General features: G+C 34.7%; 1 protein-coding gene across 1 annotated transcript in view; it reads right to left on the bottom strand.

Annotated features, from left to right (window-relative positions):
* Nucleotides 1–4,715: 4,715 nt before the first annotated feature.
* Nucleotides 4,716–25,162, bottom strand: part of LOC136027532 (zinc metalloproteinase nas-7-like) — a 56,865-nt gene continuing 36,418 nt past the window's right edge. Inside the window, exons 5-6 of the mRNA XM_065704883.1 lie at nt 19,139–19,272; nt 4,716–4,840 (exon numbers count right to left, since the gene is read on the bottom strand). Of these exons, the coding sequence (XP_065560955.1) occupies nt 4,760–4,840; nt 19,139–19,272 (215 nt within the window). The 3' untranslated portion in view covers nt 4,716–4,759. The remainder of the gene's footprint in view (nt 4,841–19,138; nt 19,273–25,162) is intronic.

The following is a 25,162-nucleotide window of genomic DNA, read 5'->3' as shown; positions in this document are numbered from 1 at the left end:
TGCCTGCTGATTTTTCTCCTCTTGAAACTTGTACACTGAATTTTCTCCTCGTGAAAATGGTATTGTTCGTGAAACTAGCTGTATTTTGATTATTTCTTTCATGAAACTTAATTTATCATGATGTGTTTCTTCTTGAAACTTCTCAAGTGTTGATTTTCCTCACCGTTAAACTTGTATATTGATCGTTCTCCTCGTTAAACCGTTTTTTTTCGTGAAACTTGCTACGTGCTGATTTATTCGTGAAACTCAATTTGTCTTGATATTTGTCTTCGTGAAAGTTGTTGCATTTTGATTTATGTTTTCGAGACACTTAATTTATCATGATATTTGTCTTCATGAAACTTGTCATATGTTGGTTTTTTTCTTCGTGCAACATATTGCATGCTGATTCTTGTTGGATTATTTGTTCGTGAAAAACAATGCATCTTGATTTAGGTCTTCGAGAAACTTGTTTTCTTTTTATTTATTTTTTCAAATAATATCTTGCATGTTGATTTTTCTCTTCATGAAACATGTACGCTGATTTTTTTTTTCTCATCGTGAAACCGATTTTGTTCATGGAACCTGTTGTGTGTTGATTTTTGTTCGTGTAACTATATTAATCTTGATATTTTTCTTTGTGAAACTTGTCATATATTCTTGTATCCTTTCGTGAAACTTAATTTATAATGATATTTTTATCATAAAAATTATTGCATGTTGGTTGTATCTATTTGAAACATGTTGCATGCTGATTTTTGGTCGTGAAACTTGTTGCATGTGGATTTTTCTTCAAGAAACTATATGTATCTTGATTTATATCTTCGACAAACTGGTTATATTTTATTTCTTCTTCATGAAACTTGTTGCATGCTAATTTTTCTCTTTGTGAAACCCACACATTGAATTTTTTTCCTCGTGAAACCAGTTTTGTTGGTGTAACTTGTTGCGTGTTGATTTTCTTGTTCGTGAAACTTAATTTGTCTTGATATTTATCTTTGTGAAACTTGTTGTATATTGATTTATTCTTTCGTGAAACTTAATTTATCATATTATTTTTGTTCATGAAACTTATTGCATGTTAGTTTTTTCTATGATGCATGCTAATTTTTCTTCGTGAAACTTGTTGCATGTGGATTATTTCTTCCAGAAGCTTGATGTATCTTGATTTTATGTCTTCAAAAAACTTGTCATATTCTCATTTTGTTTTCGTGAAACATTTTGTATGTTGATTTTTCTCTTCGTGAAACATATACATCGATTTTTTTTCTCGTGAAACCAATTTTGTTCGTTGAACTTGTTGCATATTGATTTTTTATTCGTGAAACTCAATTTATCTTGATGATTTTCTTCGTGAAAGTTGGTGTATCTTGATTTATTTTTTCGTTAAGCCTAATTTATCATGATATTTTTCCTTGTGAAACTTTTTGAATGCTGGTTATTTCTTCGTGAAACATGGTGCACGCTGATTTTATTCGTGATACTTATTGCATGTGGATTATTTCTTCAAGAAACTTAAGGTATCTTGATATATATCTTCAAGAAACTGGTTGTATTTTTATTTCTTCTTCATAAAACTTCTTGCAGGTTGATCTTTCTCTTTGTGAAATATGTGCCCTGATTTTTCATCATGAAACCAGTTTTGTTGTGGAACTTGTTGCGTCCTACTTTTTCTTCGTAGAACTTAATTAACTTGATATCTGTCTTCGTGACACTTGTTATATATTTTTTATCCTTTTGTGAAACTTAATTTATGATGATATTTTTCATCATGAAACTTGTTGCATGTTGTTTTGTTCGTGAAACCTGTTGCATGTGGATTATTTCTTCAAGAAACTTAATGTATCTTGATTTACATCTTCAAGAAACTGGTTATATTTTTATTTCTTCTTCATGAAACTTGTTGTATGCTTATTTTCTCTTTGTGAAACTTTTATATTGATTTTTTCATCGTGAAACCGGTTTTGTTCGTGGGACTGGTAGCATCCAGGTTTTTTATTAATTAAAATTAATTTATCTTGATATTTGTCTTCGTGAAACTTGCTGTAAGTTTAATTTCTCCTCTTTGAAACTTGATTTATCATGATATTTCTATTCGTGAAGCTTATCACATGTTCTTTTTTTCTTCCTGAACCAAGATGCATGCTGATTTTCTTCGTTAAAATTATTGATTCGTGAAACTTGCTGTGTGTTGATGTATTCTTTGGTGAAACTTAATTTATCATGATATTTTTCTTCCTGAAACTTATTGCATATTTGTTTTTTCTTCGTGAAACATGATGCATGCTGATTTTTATCGTGAAACTTGTTGCATGTCAATTAATTCTTCAAGAAAGTGAATGCATTTTGATATATATCTTCGAAAAACTTGTTATATTTTTATTTCTTCTTCATGAACTTGTTGCATGTTGACTTTTCTCTTCGAGAAACTTCTACGCCTATTTTTTACCTACTGTGTGTAAGTTAGGTTGCTTAGGTTACCCTAAGCTAGTAGCATGTAAGAAAGAGGCGTACAAGCTTAATGAAGAGAAAACAAACATGCAACAACTTTCATGAACAATAAATTAAAAATATAATCAGTTTCTCGAAGATATAAATCAAGACACATTAAGTTTCTCGAAGAAATAATCACATACAATAAGTTTCAAGAACAAAAATCAGCATGCATCATTTTTTACAAAGAAAAAACCAACATGCAACAAGCTTCTCGACGAAAAATATCATGACAAATTAAGTTTTAAGAAAGGATATAAGAATATACAACAAGTTTCACGAAGAAAATATCAAGATAAATTAAGTTTCATGGGCAAAATCAGCAAACAACAAGCTCCAAGAAAAAAACTGGTTTCACAATGAGAGTTAAAAATCATTGAATATGTTTCACGAAGAGAAAAATCGACATACAAGAAGTTTTGTGAAGAAGAAATAAAAATATAACAAGTTTTTCAAAGACATAAATCAAGATACATCAAGTTTCCTGAAGAAATAATCCACGTGGAACAAGTTTCACGAGAGAAACGTCAGCATCATGTTTCATGACGAAGAAAACCAACAAGATAAAAGTTTAACGAAGAAAAATATCCTGATAAATTAAGTTTTACGAAATAATAAATCCATAAATCAAGACAACTTTTACTAAGAAAAATGTCAAGATAAGTTAAGTTTAATGAAGAAAAATTAGCATGCAACAAGTTTCACGAACAATACCAGTTTCACGGGGAGAAAAATCAATATAAGCATGAACTAATGGATCAAATTCGTGATTTAAAAAATATCTGGAAAATGTCTTAAAAATGATGAGGGGGTGCTAGAGAGTGATAGAAGGCCATTAATAGGGTGTCACGGTGGAGTGAATTGACATGGTTTATCATGGAGGGGTGGCTGTGAACATATGAAGCAATGAATTTAACGAATGGTTTTTACAAGAAAATATCTAGAAAATGTCTTAGGAATTATGAGAGGGTGCTAGAGTGTGCCAGAAGGCCAGTCATACTGTGGTACAGTTGCTTGAAGTATGCATAGTCTTGGCTCAAAAAACGTGGCATCTTGATTAAAACCTCTCAGAAATAAACAAATGCCAAATGTCTCTCATTTTCTTGCTGGTGCGTCTAATAGGGCAATACAAACGATGTATTTTCATTATGAACTTTCTAAAATGCCTCTTAATGTGGCTTAAATTTGCCCTTCCCCTCTACAATTACTTGCTAGGTGCCCCGCCTTTCTTTAATTCATGTTTCTTTTGGCTTCTATTTTATCCTTTATAAGTTTTTTTCACATTTTTCTCGTTTGCTGAGTTTTAACGACTTTTTCTGTGTTTTAATAATGGCTGCAAATTTGTTTTAGTAATAAAACTTGTATGTCCAATAATAAGACTTCATTCTTTAGATTTCTTGTTCCGGGATAAAACTTCGATGCGCAATCATTTAAGCAATTTAAGCATCTTGTAGCCTATGTTCATAGGTATGTTCGTTCAAGAATGACTTTAATATAAGTGCAATATTCTTTGTAGTGAAGAAGAAAAGAAAGACTTTGGAACGTACGTAAAGGTGTAGCATATTCAACCCATAAGGATACTCTCGCTTTTATTTCATCTCTGTTAGCACATTCAAGTTTCAATAGAGTAAAAGACTCTATTAATAAAAAATTCGCTAAGAGCAGCCCGCAATATTATCCGATAATACTCTCTAAAGCATTACTTAACAAGTAGGTGCACTTTAAATTTAAACAAATTATAGCAATCGATCCCCCCCCCCCTGCGTGTCAATTATGGCAGCCATATAGGGACATGCAATCCATTCAATCATTCTAGTATGCGAGACAGTGAATTCCCCTATTGGGAAACAGTTTATTATGTAGAAAGTTTTACCCGACTCAAAATACTAGAAAGGTTTTCATACTCCAACTGGTTAACGCTCCATTGTATTGAGAGGGATCCCTTTCGATTCCTAATATAGACATAAAAACTTTGGAATGCAAAGACTCCCTGAAAAAACCGTCTTAAAAGAAAATGAAATCTCAAAAAGAAAAAAGAGAAAATGTCTTTAAAACGTCTTGAAATGTCATGAAACGTTTTGAAAAACTTTGAAGGAAAATGTCTTTAAATTCCCTAGTTTGAGATTTTATTTCTTTTCGTTGGCAAATTCCTTGCAGCAATAGGTCTGGTGGGTGGTAGGTTTCCTGCTATTTCTGATATTAAAAAGATATACGCGATATATTAATAAGAAGTAAATAAGATATACTGTTATACACAAACTTTAATCCTTGACAGAACACAAAATTTTTAGCAGTTATACATGGCGTTTATCTTTGCAGCATCGACATCAGTTAAGCCTTCATCGTTACCAAGAGGTATCCCCTCGGGCTAAAAAAAAGTATGCACAATATATTATTACACATGCATATATAAATGTACAAACATAAATTTTTTAATTGTAATATCAACTGACCACTTTTACAACAACTGATAATTCATCACAGTGCCAAACAGCACTGGGAAGATGGAGCTCTGATAGCTCCTCCTCACCTCTGATTGTCTTTTTCATAGCTTCCCTAACTTCTTGAAAATATCCTGTTTTTAGTTTGATGTCAGCTAGATTGTCAACGAGGCAATCAACAACCAATTGCTATTGGATTATTATCTTTATTAGTAAAATACAATCTTGCAAAACATTTTGTTGGCTCAACAGAAATCTGCCTTTAGGCTTAGGGATTAATTTGTCCTGTTTCTAAATAAAAAGCCAATCGTCACTCAGAAATGAATGTAAATTTCAAAAAAAGATCATTTCTTGTCTAAGTACGATATATGGTATTATAAACTAACTTTGTTTTCATTTCAAGAATTTTGTGAAGAACTACCTGAATTCTCCTAGAGAACTATTTTCATTTGTCTTTCTTATTTTCGGATGCACAATCTTACGCATGGAGAGAACATTACGGTGGAATTGTCAAGTAAATAATTTGAATAAGTAAGTGCAACAATAAATAATACTTCTTTTAATGTACAAGTTTGAGTGGTTCCAAAACCACATGCCTACACTTCTCCAGCCACTGGGAGGCAGGGGGTTGGGATCAGAAGTGTATGTTTCTATAGGGCAGAGGAACAGCTCCCCCTCCCAGATCTCAGTTTTCATCCAGACCTCAGTTACCCCCCTCCCTCTTCTCCCAGCTGAAATTTAGCGTCTCCAAAAATGTTTTCAAAACTAAGATAAGCCTGTACAATTCAAGCATCCACTGAAACAGGTCATTTTTTTTAGTAGATCTGGGCAAATTGGCTCCAACGTTGATCCTCCCACCCCACAGGATTTTGACAAAATTAAGCTACTCTTTGGGGTATGGATTTAGTGATCTACTCAGAATGTTGTTGCAAACCATGGACTAGATGACATCTATTCTCTTTTAAATGAAAATGCTTGACCAAATACCTCCCTGGGACATGCGTTAACAAATGAGTGCATCACATTTACAAAAACAGTGAAATTATCTGAAAATGATCGTATAGAAGGGTGAAAACCATGCTTGAAAAAATAAATCAAGAGTCAAACGCAAGCCACTGTAATTGGATGTCGAACGCTGTACGAACGGAACCACACCTCTAATAATCTAATTTGATATATTAGAGATTGCACCTTCATTGCGTAGCTTATTAAGGGGGCTTGGAGGAGAAAAATACAGGAAGTGTTCTTGCAAACCTCCAGTTAAGGGTTTTGAACCATATTTATTACAATGATGATATCGTTTTATACTTCAAGGCTTTTCTATTTACGAAGTGACATCAAAAGTTCTGTTTTTAGTGCTATATCACACTTACAGATGGTAGAACTGATAAAAATCACGTAATTATGAGTAATTAGCTTTCTAATGAGCATTAAACATCACTCTAAAAATGACTTTATGCCCACTAGCACCAGCTTTTCCACTTGGGACATGACATGAAAAGTGCCATTTTTAGTGCCATTTGGAACTTGCTGATGTTTGAATTTATAGGAGGGACTTAGAAAGGAGTATAATTTCTTATGAAGGGGGGGGGGACACCCACTGAAGTCCCAATGTTGCCACCCTAGATTCGATTTTGCCCCCACAGCTGAAATTTAGTTTCAGTAAAGAATCTTGTCAAACCAGTGGCGCCGTTAAAACTCTTGCTCGTTTTAAGCTTCAAATTTGCTCTTTACTTCGACCAGGTATTTTTTTAGTTAATTCCAGCTTGTATTTAACGTAAAAAGACACAAAAATAGTGGTCCCTTGCGCTTCCTAATTAAAATTTACGCAAATATACCCCCTTTGAAGTCTTATCACCAAGGAAATAGTTTATCTACTTCTTATGCGGGCTCAGCATAACCAAACAGGGAGAATTTTGCTCTTTTTGGCAGGTCTAGTACTTCAAATACATTATAGTGAGAAACAAGTTCGACTGCTTTCAATATCTGAATTAGATTATGGTATGTTAATTTTACGTTTTAAGCTAGATTAAGCAATTATTCGTTACTTGGTCTAGGCTATCCCATAGGGCAGTGTCAAAGGAATTCAGACCTACAGAGATCTAAGAACCTAAAATCCAGAGTATTGAATGGTATTAGCCTTTTGTTGTTATTTAAACTAGTTCCAGTGATGCCAATCACGGAGGGGGGGGGGGGGGAATTTGCCTCCTGGATCTTCCTCCATCCCTTGATTTCAAAAATAATTTTTTTTTGGTATTTTCATCGAAAAAAGAAGAAACAAAAGTCCCCCCTCCTTAGATTTGCTTAAGTATAGAATTGAGGCGGTTGAGAAGGAAATGTGTTAAAAACAATACTTGGACTTACTTCATAATGCGTAGAAAAATTGTAGTTACACATTTTGACTGCAACTCCACTATAGTTTACCCAGAGCCCCCCTCCCCTCCAGTATGCAAATATATAGCCCAAATCATATATTTCCCACACATTTTGTCATGCGTCGCTCTTGTTTCAATCCGTGAAATTAAATAAAAAAGATATTAAATATTTAAGATATTAAAGATAAATATTGAATAAAGAAAAGCAAGTTTTTTTGTAACAAAAGCAGACGTTGTGTGTATTATATGACACTTTATGATTGCCTTATTAAGTTGAATTTATGAGAAGGTTAGTTTATAAAGGAGGAATTAGCTCTTTATGATGTCCTTGATCCAGCCCGGCCTTTTGATTCCAGAAATGTCACCCTAATTGCACTTTCAGAGTACCATATGGTAGTTCATGACCGCTTTATCGAGTCTAATTTATAAAAAAATATAAGATATTAGAATTAGCCATGTTCCAGTGCCTCGAGAGCAACGAAGAAATAAAGAGGACATATTGCTCCTGCCTCTGCAACAAAATTATTTTTTCTTGTTGTTCAAGGAGGTGTGTTATAGTTTTCCTGTATAATGTTTCAGCAATTGCAATTTAAAGGGTGGATTTGCTCAGAAACTATTTTTAAATCACATACAACTGAGTGATGCGATGCACGGGGCTATTGAAATAGCGCTTGGTTCAACTGTCAGAATTAATATTCAGTGATGTGCACGGGAGCTGAAGGAAGTGGAAGGGAGATAAGCACTTTAATATTAAAGTAAAGTTGGCAAAAAAGGTCGATTTTATACGAAATTCACCATCGCTCACCTCAAAGCTTGTATACAGCATGCTACTCTTGTCTCTAGCAAATCATAGCTGACAATTTTAGTAAAAGCTGAACGTCAGCATTTTATTTTAGTTGATATGTGTGTCTTGTTTATTTATGTAGTGTATAAAGTTTTTGAAATTAACTGAGTTCCGTCATTGCTAAACAGTAGCTTTTCTTTACTACCTCTTGAAGAAAATGTACTATTGAAGACTTAGGGAAGGAAGAAACCATTTTCACTTTTTTAAACGTTTTTACCCCCCCCCCCCCCATCCCCTCTACTCCCCATCAGGTGGAAGAGTGCATGTAAATGTGATCCCAGAATCGGGATGCTATATCTTCAATAAAATTATGACTTCAGACAAAGCTTGTTCGTAAGGTCAGCGATGTCAGATGACCAAACTTTCGGTTCCTTCACCAGCTAAGTTAAAAACCCCCTCTGTCCAGCTGTCAACTTTGAATTGTTTTACAACATAATAAAAATATAATTTATATCAACCTATTTGGTTTTTACAGGCTAATTAAACCAAGAAACGGCAGATCTCCTTACTTTCTTTCTTTAGTTCAGAACCAACTGTAAAAAAGTAAGGGACTTTGGAACACCAAGAAGAATGTATTGAAAAGAACTATGATTCACCATCTACGTCTTGTTAAAGCAATATAAAAACGAAAGTGAATCAAATCTAAGCTGTGAAATCAGCTCAACTTTGACCAAATTAATAAACAAACGAGATCCAATTAATGGTCCAGCCTCAGCTTTGGCTCATATTTGTGATGGCTCCTTTCAACAAAGAGACTTGATTTTCCCTTCGACTAACAGGAGAAAATTCAGAATAGAATGGTACAGCATATTCCCTCGGTTAGAGTATAGCCCAGCAAAAGAAAAAGCGTATTGTTTTACCTGGCGTGCATTTTTCTGCTCTACTCCAAAATGTAAAGCAGACGATGCTTTCACAGTGAATGGGTTCTCTAATATGAAAAAAGCCGTCTAGGCATTTGAAAGCCATCAGAAGTGTAACTCACACATGGATAGTGCTGTTAAACTTGTCTCTCTTAGAGAATCGAACAGAACTGGTTCTGTTGCTGAAAAAGTATACATTAAATATTCTAAAGAAGTGCAACAAAATCGACTGTATCGAAAATCCATTTGCGGGCCATTGTTACTTTGCGGTAGACAAGGCATCACCTTACGAGCCTGTGACGAAATTATGGATTCGAAAAAGAGAGGGAATTTTTTTTGTGCTCATGGAAACTTCGCTCAAAAGACAGTAATGTGATTCAACAGCTCTTCATTGAACTTAAAAAGAATTTTCCATATATTTCACCGACTATCCAGAATAAATTATTATCTATTATCGGAGATCAAATAAAACAACAAATAGTTTAAACAGGTAAAAGAAGCAAAAATATTCGCTGGTATCAAACAGTTCGTGGTAACGAACTGTAGTAAGGAGGGAAACTCAAGACAGCAAAACATGAGCAAGTTGCGGTGGTCTTCAGATATGTTAATGAAAATTTAGAAGTTCAAAAATCGTTTGTTGGTTTCTATCATGCTGAAAAATCGGTGGCAAAACATTAGCAGCACTAATTTCTTTCACTAGGCCTGGATATTAAAAATGTATAGGGTCAGTGCTACGATAAAGCTTCAAACATGAGAGGACCTTACAAATGTATGGCAGCCAGAATGCTTCAGGAGAGCCTAACTGCAATGTATATTCATTGCTGCACACACGTACTGAATCTATGCATTGTCAGCTGCTTCCATTCAATGGCTTCAATTAGAAATGCATTCTTTGTCCTTCAAAGTATCTATAATTTCATTAAAAGTTCAACCAAAAGCCAACTAGTTTTTGAGAGGATTCAGAAGAGTTCCAAGTCCTTTCATTGGGGAGCCACAGCAGATGAACTTGTCGCATTGAACCAGTGTGTGCACTACTGGACAACTTTGGAAAAACTCTTGCAGCTTTAGAAGAAATTTTAGAGATTGATCATGACGTTGGAGGACAAGCCAATGCTTTGAAAAAAAGTATGGAAGATTTTAGCTTTGTTTTTGACCTACTCCTTCTAAGAAGAGTTTCAATGTAATGTGTCATACTGTCGAAAACGTTACAGTCCACAAGTGTGACTTATGAAGTGGTAAAAAGTTTATGATCAGTACTGTCGAAGAACTACAGTCCTTACGATCAGAATAGCTTTTTTTTCAAATTCCTTAATCACAGCTCAGAATTAGCTAATAATTGTGGTTTTAGAGGTCTTGAATAGCCCCAAAAGCTTAAAATTCCAGTGAAATTAGGAGGGGGTACATTAGCTTAATATGAGACAGCACAAGTGCTTTTCAAAAGTACAGGACTGTAATCTGTTATCGATGCTCTAACTACAGAGGTTGAAAGTAGGCTAGAAAAAAACAGTTTTGTCACTTTGAACAACTTAAGCATAATGCTAGGTGCAAACAAAATGAACAAAGACAGTGTAAGCTTTGTGAATACTATAAGCTTAATTTTGAACGCTGCATATCTGAGCTACAGTGTTTTTACGAAGTTGAGGATATATAAAACAAAAACATTCTAGAAAGAGCATCTGTTTTTGCTGGGAAATCCTTGAAATGTGTGTTTCCTACAATATTTGATGTATTTCAACTCTATTTTACTATTCCTATGTATTCTGTGTAGTTTGAAAGATCTTTTTCTTGCTTTCGATGGTTGAAGACGTACTGCCGCAACACGACGGGGCAAGAAAGATTATCTTCATTTGCGCTGCTGGCAATTGAAAGAGAAGTACAAATTGACCTTGATAAAGTGATAAAGGAATTTAATATAGGAAAACATAGACGACTTCAAATCTCGTAACAAGCCTGTGTAATACAGCGCCAAAACATTGATTTTTTTTATTCCAGGATTAAGCGTTATTTTTTTTCCTGAGTTCCAAGTCGAGAAACAGGTCAGTTTTATTTCTGGATTAAGCGATATATAATACCAGTATTATAGCATTTTTTTTCCATGTACGTTCGTCTAATTTTGAAATATCATAAGATTCATGTTACAATATAAAATTAGACTTGGAATTATATGTAACAAAATTTTGAACTATCCTGTATATTTGCTTTTGATTTATAAGGCCCGCTTGTTTCATTGCTATTTATTCAGATAAAGCAATGAACCCACTACTAAATCAATTTAATAAAAACTCATAAATAAAATGTCAATGAATCACGCATATTAAAAGTTTAGCACAAGAAATTTAATCTTAGAGTCAAAATTGCGTGCTACTGAATAGCACGAACCACGGGGCTGTTAGAATGGTGCTTGGTTAAACTATAAGATTGAGCATCCTATACTGGGATGGGAGGTTGGGGATGCGGGAGGGGGGATAGGTTCTGCAATATTACGGGTGAACCCTGCCAAAAGAAAAGCCAGATGTATTCGAAATTCACCTCAGCCCACGCAAAGCTTTTCTAAAATATACGACTGTCGCCTGCAGTGACTTGTTGCTGATAATTTTGGTATAAGCTTGATCACCAGTAGGCTACTTAATTTTATGTTTATTTAATGTGTCTTTAATGTTTATTAGGTATTGTGTAATATTTTGAATTTAACCTAGTAGTGTCTTCGGTAAATGGTAACTTTTCTTCAGTAGCGCTCGAATAAAATTCTCCTCCACCAATAAAATGCTGGCGCTATATCCCTGGTCAAAACTAAGATAGACCTGCATAATTCAAGTATCCAGAGGAACAGGTCAGTTTTCTTTAGTATATCTTTGCCTCTATGACAATATATGGCTCATTTTTCAGTTTTCACTATCATATTCACTTGATTTGGAACTTATGATGACGCCATGACATTAAGAAGAGACTCGTATTGTTTTCAGTTACAATATAAGTGACAATGAGAATCAATATATAAAAGCCTGTCGCGTCGTCATGCCGATCTCCGGCCTCAAAATTGGCTGCATAGTTTTTTCTTCTTTAAACAAGCAAATTGACATTCCTAGCCACAAGAACAATCTAAATAAGTCACAACTTTATGAAAGAATTCGTATTTTTCCCAGGGTGGCTGCATTTTTACCAGGTGGCGCATTTTTCTCAGGGTGATTGTTTTCTTCAGGTCACGAAGAAAAGGTTCAAATTGTCTACGGTTTGGAGATAAGCGACAGTGAGAATCCATATATAGAAGCCTGCCAAGTCTTTAATCGTAAACTAGGATTTGTTTTATTTTTAATATCTAATTTTTATTTGCCTACCCCTCTCATTCTCTCAAAATTGTAAATCTAGTTGACTCCATCCTAACACTGCCTGAAAGTTTCAACTTTATCACCCTAGTCACCTTCAAGATGTTAAAGATAATTTGTAGCTCCTGTCTTTTGATTTACTCAGGTGCGCCTGTCGCTTCCACATTACTTTTCTGGTTTTCTAGATTTTGCAAGGTGAAGATCAAACAGTTCGTGGTAACGAACTGTAGTAAGGAAGGACCCGGCTCAATACTAACCGAAACTCTAAAAAACGGAATTTTGATACCAATAGTTACATCACAAGAATCATATTTTAATTACGCAATTTGTACCTTAATCAATAAATATGGGAGTATTAGATTTAGTTGGATCTGATCATGGAGCTATTATGCTTGTGGTGAAGATTGGGTAGTTTGTGAGCCACGGTTCACGAGTAAAAAATTTCTATAATGCGGATTATAGAAAAATAGGTTTAGAAAAACGAATTAGAAATGATTTAACAGGTAAAGATATTGAGGCATTTAGAAGGGAGCTCTTGGACTCGCATGTAAAAAATAAGTTGAAAGCGTTAGAAGACAATGAAAAAGATGCACATAGTGTAATTATGCTGTTAAATGAAATAATGGGCAGTAGTGCAGAATCATGTGGCCTGACTAAAAAATTATAAAAGAATGAGGGATATTTTGACTTGGATTGCAAGTTAATGAAAGCAGAAGCAAAATATTTATTAAATCGTTTGAATGAATTTGATAGCGCGGAAGATCAAAGTCTAAAATTGGCTAAATATAAAGATAAAAGAAGAGAATATAAAAGTTTAATAAAAAGAAAAAAAAAGAGTACGAGAATAAGAAGAAATTGGATATTGCTGATGATTTTAGAAATAAAGATTTTAAAAAGTTTTGGGGCTATATAAAGAATGATAGTGGAAGGAGAAATGTTAATACCCAGGCTGTTCCGGAAGCTGATTCATGGCCTGATTACCTAAATAATTTAGAAGGTGTTTGTGCAGATCTTCAGGAGGTAGCGCATACCCCAGAGATGGTTATTTATCCCATGAGAGAACATGATTACGATTTAGTGGGTGATGTGAATGGCCAAGAGATTAAGTCGATATTTAAGAATTTAAAAGGTGGTACTGCTGCGGGTGTTGATGGTATACGAATATTGTTATTTAAGAATTTTCTTTCCATTTTGATGCCGATAATTGTTCTTCTTTGTAATAAGGTGTTAAGGTCAGGGCAATGGCCAAGCGCTTGGAAGACATCATTGTTTATACCACTTTTTAAGAGAGGAAACCCGAAGGCTCATGAAAATTATCGTTTAATAGCACTTGTCCCTGCTTTAAGTAAGGTTTTGGAGAAAATATTAGATACCAGGCTTTCCAATTGGTTAAATAAAATAATTTAATACATGAGGAACAAGGAAGTTTCAGGACAGGGTATGGGACGACAGATAGTGTGTTTATTTTAAAGGCATTAATAGATAAACATGGAAAAGGTAAAACTTGTCTTTATGTGGGATTTCTGGATCTCCATAAGGCTTTTGATAGTGTCGACAGAGAGTTATTGAAGGATGCCATGCTAAATATTGGCCTTCCCCATTCATTTGTTAGATTGATAGTGAGCATGTATACTTGTGTGAGTGGAATCATTCAAGTTGGCAATAGGTTTTCGAAGTTTTTTGATATTAAGCGGGGAGTAAAACAGGCCAGCACCCTTTCACCTAAGTTGTTTAATATTTTTATTAATGATGTTGTTAATTTTCTAGAGAATAGATGGGCTCCGAAAGTTAGCCTAGGGACTCAAAAACTATCGCTCTTATTATTTGCAGATGATATTGCTTTGGTGGCTAATAAACCGCAAGATCTACAGACTCTTTTGAATCTCATAGAAGAATATTTGCATATAAAAAAGTTAAGGCTGAATACTGAAAAGAGCGAAGTTGTTATTTTTAAAAAAAGGAAGGTTGGGGACGATGAAAAATATACATTTAAATTTAATAATAAGGAACTATTTATAAGTAAAAGAATAAAATATTTAGGCTTTATCTTATCGGAAAATGGAAGCCTAAGGAGTCATGTTGATGAAATAATTTGAGAGGTAGGGTGGCCATGTCAGCTATATTTAGAAACCCGACGATAATGGGGATCAAAAACCTAAAAATGCATAAAAGAACATTTAACACGAAAATTTTACCCGTGATAGAAGATGGAGCAGAGATATGGGGTGGAGAAACGGTGCAGCAACTGGAGTCCCTTCAGCTCCGGTATTATAAAAGAGTGTTTGGTCTACATCAGACAACTCATTCACAGATTCTGAAAGGTGATATGAGCCTGTTTTCTTTAAAGCTACGTAGGTATATTTTAATGCTTAGATTCTGGTTGAAGTTAACTAAGAGTAATGAAGATAGACTAGTAAGAGTGGCATATGAAGAGATGTGGAAATGTGGTTTAAAAAACCTCGTGGCCATCCCAAATTAAATCATTACTAGAAAAAGTAGGAATGCCTTATTTATGGAATAATGGTCTTTGCTCTCGTGATGTACCAACAAATTTAGAAAGCCAGGTACGATTTATATTAGAGAGTCAGGAAATTCAGCATTGGCAAGGGCTGGTTTTTAATTCTACAACCCTACAACATTATAATCAGGCAAAACCTAGTTTTGAGGAGGAAGTTTATTTTAAATTTAATTTACCGGCTATGATTTTACGTCGTTGGATTCAGCTTAGGGCAAATTGTCTTCCAATCCAGAACAGGCAAAAAACATTCGACAAAAATAAAATGATAGTTAGTCCTGATAGGCAGTATGTTTGTCCCCTTTGTAAAGATGATGATGAAGACTTGGATCATTTTCTCCGGAAATGCCCGGTGCTCTTGGATTTACGGGAATTTTATTTGCATGGGTTTAATTTGATGCTTCCGGGTATTCTACAAAATAGTAACCCGACCACAATTTTTCGAGTGGGAGTATAAATAGATTAATCTTTAATAAGAAGAAAAAGTTTTATATGATTATTTCTTTTGTAGTTAGACTAGGTACTTTTTGCATTAAATTCTGTTTTTTTGTGCGTGTTCGTACTGTTGTTAATTTCCTTGCTTGTTTGTTATTTGTTTATATTTTTGTGTGTATATGGCCCACGAGTTTTTGAAATACACTATCTATCTATCTATCTATCTATCTATTTTAATGCCGATTTTAAATATGTAAGCTTCATCAAGTTTAGTCTTACCCATCAAAAGTTAAGACCCTGATAAAATTCGCCTTATTTTAGAAAATAGGAGGAAACGCCCCATAAAAGTCATTTAAAATGTTCTAAATAACTTTAGAACAAAACCAAAGCAAATGTTTATAATGAAACCACGGGTTCCTTTCCTCTGCAACAACACAAAATTTATTTCTTTTACAGCTTGTGATCTCTGTAAGCGTATCGCCTCTTTAAACAATTAAATAAAAAAAATAGTTATTTTAACTGAAAGTAAGGAGCGACATTAAAACTTAAAACAAACAGAAATTACTCCGTATATGAAATGGGTTTTGCCCTCCACAATCCCTAGCTCTTTACGCTAAAGTTGTTATTTTTTTAAAAAATTTGAATTGTGGCAAAGAGTCAAACTTTAGCGTAAACAGCGAGGGATTGCGGAGGAGAAAACCCATTTCATATACGGAGTAATTTAAGTTTGTTTTAAGTTTTAATGCCGACCTTCGAAAATTTACCTATTTACCATGGAAATTTCGCTTAAGCGTTGGCATTTGTCAGCATAATGTGCGATTTCGTCGACACATTCTTTAATTCCCTCCTCCAAACTTTAAATCTTAGCTGCATCCCTGTATTCAAACAAAGGAGAATATGCAGAGTAAGTTTGATTGGCTGCCTTTTTGATAACATTTTTGCAAGTTTAACATATGAGGAAGAAGAGTCAGTAAATAATATTGATCAAAAACTGGTGGCGAAATAACAGCAGCTGTTTCAAGAGACTGGCACAATTTGCTCGGAAATATCTCTGCTAGCCACCTTCTTGTGTCCCAAGCGAAAAAGTTTTCAACACGGTCGGGAACATTTATGATGTCAAACTGAAATAACATAATGCAAAAATGTTGCACTTTTTGCATTACAACTTTCTCAAGTTGGACTGGAATTAAGCACTGTCCAGACTAAAACTTTGTTTGGTTCAATTGTTTTTCTAAACCTTTTCAAAATAAATCTTTTTTGTATTATTTGGAATTCACAGTGAATTATTGAGGCTGTTCTTTGGTGTGTGGTAGAACAAGGAGAAACATGCGAGTATGAATATGGGCAGAGAATGCAGGTTTCAAACTGTAGGTAAGTTTTTTTCCGAAGGGGAATTTATCGTAAGTTTATATATATATATATATATATATATATATATATATATATATATATATATATATATATATATATATATATATATCTATATATATAAAAATAAGTTGTCTGTGTGTGTGTGTCTGTCGAGTGACGTCATGTTTGTATGTCAACTGACGTCATGTTTTCGACTGACGAAATTACAGACCGGGACATCGGGACACAAATGACGACCGGGACATCGGGACACAAATGACGACCGGGACATCAGGACACAAATGACGACTGGGACACGGCCACATAGGGAATATAAATGACGACCGGGACACTCAAAGAGAAAGCGACCGGGACACAAGGAATGTCTGATTAGCAATCACCATCAACAAAGCACCGGGACACAGGGAGTATAAATGACGACCAGGACATAAGTAAAAAAAAACTAAAAAAAAGGTAAAAACTACAAAAAAACTAAAAAGAAAAGAAAACTAAAAACTAATAAAAAAAAAATGACGACCGGGACACAGGGAATATAAATGACGACCGGGACACAGGGACACAACTACAACGGAGACGCCGGGGGGCACAGGGGGATATATAAATGACGACGGGGACACAGGGAATGTTCGATTAGCAATCACCATCAACAAAGCTCAAGGACAATCATTAGAATCATGAGGTATAACTAAAAAAAACTAAAAAAAAGGTAAAAAACTAAAAACTAAAAAAAGACCAATTCAAAAACGAATGTATATACAGACCGGGACACCGGGACACAAATGACGACCGGGACACAAGGAATATAAATGACGCCCGGGACACTCAAAGATAAATCACAGACTGGGACACCGGGACATAAATGACGACCGGGACACAGGGAATATAAATGACGACCGGGACACAGGGACACAACTACAACGGGGACCCCGGGGGGCACAGGGGATACATAAATGACGACGGCGACAGAGGGAATGGTCGATTAGCAGTCACCATCAACAAAGCTCAAGGGCGATCATTAGAATCATGAGGTATAGATCTGAATACGGATTGTTTTCCCATGGACCATTATATGTTGCATGTTCAAGAGTCGGTAAACCTGACAATCTATTTATATGCACAGACAATGGGACAGCAAAGAATGTTGTATATTCGCAAGTTTTACGTAGTTAAAAACATATATATATATATATATATATATATATATATATATATATATATATATATATATATTTACAGGTGGGACATAGGGACACAACTACAATGGCGCGTAGCGACTTACGTACGCGGGGGGGCTTGGGGGGGGGGCGCGAAGCGCCCCCTCCAACTAGGTGTTGGGGTGGCGCGAAGCGCCACCCCAACAGCTAGTTTATATATATATATATATATATATATATATATATATATATATATATATATATATATATATATATATATATATATATATATATATATATATGTATTGCTGTAGTGCCGCCGGGCTACGGCCCTCTTCGATATATAGATTCTATATGCCACATAGATTCTGTACATCTATGTGGCAGGCCTCTATATATAAATAGATTCTGATCGTCACTTGTCTTCTAACTGCAGACTATCTGCTGGTTTTTCATACTAAGGTCTTTTCCACGATATTTGATGATTAAAGCAAGTCTGGTTTCTAACAACAATATCTACTAAGCTCCAAACTTTTGGTTTTCTCTTTTAAGGTTTTTGCATTATTGTGATCCCTTGTTAAAATATACACAAATATTTTTATAATTACTAGTGTTTTGCTGTTTAAGCAATTTAATGTCTTTAAATACAGAAGTCATTTCAAAGATATTTGATTATTCAAGCAAATCCGATTTTTAACAACGATATTTACTAAGCTTCAAACTTTTTTTTTTGTTAAGGTATTTGAATTGTTTTAATCCCTTAAATTATATACAAATATTTTTGCAATTACCAGTTTTTTGCTCTTTGCACAAATTAATGCCTTTTCATTATGTTTTCAAAGATATTTAGACTGTTGAAGTAAGTCCGATGTCTAACAACGATTTCTACTAAGCTTCAAACTTTTGGTTTTCTTTTTTAAGGTTCCCCTTTCAAAATATATACAAATATTTTTCCAATTACCAGGTTTTTGCTCTTTAAACAATTTAATGTAAACTTCTCCATGGATAAAAATCTTTAATTTTTCCACAAAAGTGTGGGAAATTTCCACATAAGTGTGGAAAAGAGGCCAATCTCCCTGAAAAAAATTAAATTGCATAGTTTTTCTTGCATACGAGGAACATCATACCTCTAATCGTTTCTGTAAACAGTCTACTAGCTTAACCCTAGATTTTGAAAAAAATATTTTTTTCTTGTATTTCTAGGGAAAATTGCCTGTTTTTGGAATTTTCATTTTGAAATTTTTTTTTGAAAAATTATTCCTTCTTTCATTTTGAAAAATGTTTTTGTCCCCTTCCAAAAAAAATGTTCTTTAATTGGCCCCATTGGTAATGAAGACAACGAAATTACCTTTGAAACTATAGTAGGTTCTCCATTGTTACTGAAGGCGTATTCCGAGTAATGCATAACACTGCCCCAGTCGTATGGTTGTCCAAAAGCAGTAATACGATCCTCATCATATTTGTTGAAGTTATGGAGCTTATCTGAAAATGTAAATTATAAGTGATAACAATTAGGGTTGATATAATTGATTTCTTTTTGCATTGCTAAATCATTATATTGCTCAAATTTTGAGGTACATTTTAATACTGTCATTTTTTAGTTTGGCCTGTTTGGCTTTCAAAACAGATAGTTAGTTTGAATTTTGAATAATACCTCATTTGTAGAACCATAAATAAAGAACTTGGGAGTGTCTATACTTGCAAGCATCAAATACCACGTTTGTATATTATTCATCATATCTATATGACGTTAAATCGGACAAAATAGCACGATATCATACTAAATAGCTGTGTTTTTAGAGTAAACGTTAGTATCTTAGAAAAACAGGTACGCGAGTAACTCCACCCTACTCAACTACATTCCCTTTAGCTAAATCCCCGATGCTCAAAAGCAACCCCTATTCAATTATAACAAATGCAAATCAGCCCCTGTTTAACACAGCCTTTATTCAATTCAAACAACCTCAACCCGTCTGCTTCCACTCAAGCCCCGTTTAATCCAACCGCATGCAACTCAACCCTCTATAAGCCAATCCCAAATCAAATCATCTCCATCTATCTCAACCCCATTGAAACTAACCCCGTTTAATTTAACCCTGTGCAGCTCGACCTTCGTTTAATGTCACCCTCATTCGAATCAATACCATTCGACTGAGTCCAATTAAACTAGATTCTGGGAAAAAAAAAGTTGCTTCAGCCTTTGTTTGCAGACCTATCCCCTAAGCTTACTCTCATGCTGGACCCGGGTTCTTAGGGCTCTTTTTTCTCCGGGTTCAATGAGGGTTCTCAGCCCTCATTCAAATCAGTCCTGTTTATCTCACTCCCATTTAACTCAACCCCTATTGAATGCAATGCAATTCAACTCCAGTTAGACCCAAATCTTGTTCAAAACAAATTCATTCAAATAAACCCCCTAAACCTAAGATTGGCATTAATTTGCAACCCAAAATGTAGACACATTGATCAATTTACCACCTAAAGCTCTTTCCAAACACAATGATAGCTATCCAGAACTGCCAACTTTTTGGTCCATGAATATTTCCCCCTGAAGGTCCAAAAATGTGTCATTTTTAGCCAAATTATGTCCACATTTCTTAATAATACGTCCATAATATGTCCATCTTGACACCTCGGAAATTGGAACTGTTTTTACCACTTGTGCTTTTAACCAAAAGACGCTTTGTAAACCTCTGTAAAGGTGGCCAGTTAACATCAAATATAATGAAAACAAACAAAAAATCAATTCATTACATCCATACAGAATAATTTAGCGTGAAAACACAAAACTAAAGAAAAAATATAAACAGTAAAAAACTACTTGTTCAAACTTAAGGGTCATCCTCGAACGAGAATTCCTTTTGATAGGCATGATTGGCATGAGGGTTAACATTATTCAGAGTACTTCTTGCGTATGTTATAAGGTTCAATCACAGTATCAAGCGACGTTCCAGAACGCCAGAAAAGTTGGACCGACCTCTAATCAATTTTGAGTCTTAAAAAATACACTAGAACTTTCAATTTCCTGTCAAATGAGCTCTTTTCAAAGTTTATACGACAATTCCATTATACGAAGTGCCTTGCCAAAAAAAAAAATAATAATAAAAAAAAAAAAAAAAATAACACATTGTACCCACATCGCTCTAAACTTCAAATTTCTAGTCGTTTTGAATTTTAATTATAAAAGGAATTTATATCTACTGAATTTATTTCTGGATCGTTATATGTTATTTGGAATATTTTGAACAAAATGGCTATCTTGCAATTTTTAGCAGATATGTTAGTGGAAAAGAGGGCATAAGGGGGGGGGCTAGTCACCCTCCAATCACTTTTGACTCTGAAAACAGAACCAAAACTTCCATTTTTCAGTTTAATAAGCCTCCTCTAAATTTTACACAGCCACCCCTTCCATAAAAACCTTGCATGCCCCTGGGATATTACGTATAACCATTACCCAGGCTCTGGGAGGTTGTGTCAACCCCAAAGGCCTTATTATATGATGTTTGGGACATTTTGAAAAAAAATGGCTATCTCAAAATTTGTATCTACATTTGGGGAGAAGAGGGCGTGGGGGGAGGGGCTAGTTATCCTCTAATCATTTTGACTCTTAAAAAGGGCACAAAAACTTTCAATTTGTTACTAAAAAAAACAAAGAATCAAATTCCCGGTGCAAACTAATAGAAAGTTTTGTTATTGATGATATCTTAATTTAATATTGCTCTCCCGATAAGCATTTCGGCTTCAAAATGGATCAGTCGCAAGCAAGTCTATTATATTCTCACTAATATGCTTATAGAAGCTGATGAGTACTAAAGTGCTACTGTTAGCACTTTTTGATCAAAGTAGTACATCTTGAATACTTTCCAGGATAGTAATACTTTTTAATACTATTTTCTGAAAGTAGTATTTTATACCTAAAATTGTACTTTTATAAATATTTTTCAAATAAACTCAAAACTAATTTGTGTCGTCGTAAATTTTTTGCTTTATTTTGCATCGACTGTTAGAGGATCTTCAGAATCGTGCATTCTTCTTCACAATCTCACACCTGGCAGGAGTTTCAAACATATTTTTAAATGTGATGTGACCAAACTAGATAAATTAAAAAAAAAGAAGTTTAATTACACTTCTTGTTCTCTTGGTTCCAGCTTCCTATGCAACCTCCGATGGAACAAAGTTATACACACTGAATCATTCGTTATAATGGTTTTTAACTGCAGGAGTACTCACTGCAAGACACAATCATGTGGAATAAATACATTGTTCCATAAACATATAATGCATAAACATTTTGAATTTGTGCTTGCAGATCTAACCTTGCTGATCAATAACATTGTACAGAGTGTGCACAAATGTGCTAATAAAGCACAAAAGTAAAAGCTAACAGAATCTTCAGAAGTGTACGGGACAAGCTGGTCCAATTTGTGAAGAATTGCATCAAAGACATGCCTTTAGCCATCTGTTCAGTCTTTGAACTGGTTTTTTCAAGCCTACAAACTTCAAAAAACAGAAACGGAGATACATTTTAAAGCCAAATTTGAGCTCTTAGCAACAAGTCAGATAGAAAGTCAAGAACTTAAAAAAGGCAGGTAGCTGTGACAAAGTTCTCTAGTTGCGCTTGAAATAAAGCCAAAACTGAACATCCACTACTTCGAATCTTTGACTTGCCATCACTGCAAACTGATTTCTCCTGATAAATTTCTTGTATAATTACTCTTTTCCGCATCACTCTTTTCCTGATATCCTGAGGTCTTTGAAGCCTGGAACCATATGCAAAATGGCACGATATGTAGAAAAGGCGGGAGAGGCTCAGTCGAGCCTGAGTGAATGAAAATAAGTATTGTTTTATATTGAGTGTGTGTTCTATGCAGTGTTGTATCATTAAATCATGTTGTGTATAGCCGTAGGGCTCAAGTAAACTTTTTCTTTCTTTCTTTCTTTCTATTCAGAGACTTTGCAGTGGGATAAAAGTTTTGGTTCTAAGAGGACATAGGATGCGGCTACGACTATTGATGAAAGAGCTGGGTGAAGGATAATAACAATTCTGGTGTTCTGTAACTTAATGGCAATCATCAAGGCTGCAGCCGGGATTCCTTCTTTTAGTGATCTGCACGTATTCATGAAAAGTATTATGTCTTTACCTTATAGCAACACTGGGGCCGGACATTAGTTTTCACTATTAAAGTTAATTTGGACAACAATACTAAACCTACGTTGCCCAGGCAACGTGAAGTGTTGCGGCAACCTTTGTCCGGCTTCGCCGAATAAAGTGTTGCGAGAGCAACACTTTGGTTTTGCTTCTTCGTTATCGATCAGTAATCACATGATCAAAGGCTATTTCCCAGCGTTGAAAAAACAACAACAAAATAGTATCAAAAGAAGTGACTAAATTGACTCTGCAGCCAGTTGAACTTTATCCTTTTCAATCGTAGACATCGTGACGGATGAAAACTCGGAACAATATCTTATATAATCTAGTTGGTATTATAAAGCTATCCTTAACTTTTCAGGATCAGAATACCTTAGATGACATTCTATTAATTATTACGAAACTATCTCATTGTTTTACATTCTTGTTTGTGCTTGTTTCTTCACTATCGGTTAAATGATGAAGTTGTCAGCCTATCGAAGTTTTTAAAACGGAGTTAAGTTAAGTTTTTAAAACAAGAACGCAATCAACACTGGGGCCGGACATTAGGTTTCACTATTAAAGTTAATTTGGACAACAATACTATGCCTACGTTGCCCAGGCAACGTGAAGTGTTGCGGCAACCTTTGTCCGGCTTCGCCGAATAAAGTGTTGCGAGAGCAATACTTTGGTTTTGTTTCCTCGCTATCGATCAGAAATCACATGACCAAAGGCTATTCCTCAGCGTTGAAAAAACAATAATTACAAAATAATATCGAAAGAAGGGACTAAATTGACTTTGCAGCCAGTTGAACTTTATCCTTTTCAATCATAGACGTCGTGACGGATGAAAACTTGGAACAATATCTTATATAATCTAGTTGGTATTATAAAGCTATCCGTAACTTTCCAGGATTAAAATACCATAGGTGACACTAATTATTACGAAACTACCTCATTGTTTTATGTTATAAGATAAGATAAGATAATATTTATTTGCAAAAGGCTATCACAAGCTCTAAAGAGCCGAATTCGCTTTATATGTCACTAAAAGCTAAGAAAAAAAAAAAATCAAAATAGTACATTAAGTCAAACACTTAAAATTAAAAGGGATTAAAAAAGCAAAATCATCAAAGATAAAGGGCAACTTAACAATTAAATTACAAAAACATTGCAGTAAATAAAAAAAGAATAAAAACGGCAATAGAGGAAAAGGGGAATTTGGCAATTAATCACGAGTTATTATTAAGGTGTCCCAGAATAAAGGGTATAAAACTTTTGCGAAACCTTTCTGTAACAGCATGGATCGGAGATTAAGTTGGGATTGCTAAGGAGGCTGACCGGGGGAGTCGGAGTCTAATGGGATTGTGAAAATCAGGGAGTAAGTCCTCAGTACGGGGATTGGAAATGACTGATTTAGCGAAAAGCAGGCAAATTTTTTCCCTCCTTTCTTTTAAGGTGGTAATGCGCGCAGCTTTAAGGAGGAAGGAGTATGGAATTTAGCCTTCTTTGTAAATGATCCTGAGCGAACGCTTTTGGACCGAATCGATTTTGTCACTAAGTTCATTTGAAAGTTGCGAATGCCAGACCGGACATGCATATTCCAATCACGGCCTGATAAAGGATAAGTAAACACGGAGGGAATGTATCTTAGGACAATAAAATTTGTTTAGTAGCTTAAAAATGGATAGTGAAACATTTGCTTGTTTATCAATGTTGGATACATGTGTTTCCCACTTAAGATCATTAGAAATTGTGACACCAAGAAGCTTAACATGTTTCACTAGCATTTCGCTTGGGATCGGATCGCAAAAAGCAGGAGTAGATTTGAAGAAGTTTATTGTCATTATCTGTGATTTAGTGGGATTTACTGTCACATTTAGATTCTTGGATTCATCCGAACATTTGGTTAGGATTTCAACGGGGTCACTTTTAATATTCCTATGACATACTTCAAGGATCGACAAGTCATCAAAATATTTCCATCTTTGAGGGAATTCCTTGCCAATTTCGTTAATCATGACAAGAAATAATAGTGGTCCCAATAAGGTTCCTTGAGGTATTCCACAGTACCTAGGGAGGGGGTTAGAGAAGGTATTTTTGTATTTTACAACTTGTGATCTGTCTGAAAGGAACGATATAACAATATTTACTAAGAGTGGGTCAATGTCAAAGTTATCATGTAGTAAACGAATTAGGATAGTGTGGTCAACTAAGTCAAACGCTTTTTGGAGATCGACTAAAACC

Source organism: Artemia franciscana, chromosome 5, assembly GCF_032884065.1.
Source record: "Artemia franciscana chromosome 5, ASM3288406v1, whole genome shotgun sequence".
NCBI classification, from domain to species: domain Eukaryota; kingdom Metazoa; phylum Arthropoda; class Branchiopoda; order Anostraca; family Artemiidae; genus Artemia; species Artemia franciscana.
Note: the sequence above shows the minus strand (reverse complement) of the source record. Positions and strands in the feature narration are given on the sequence as shown.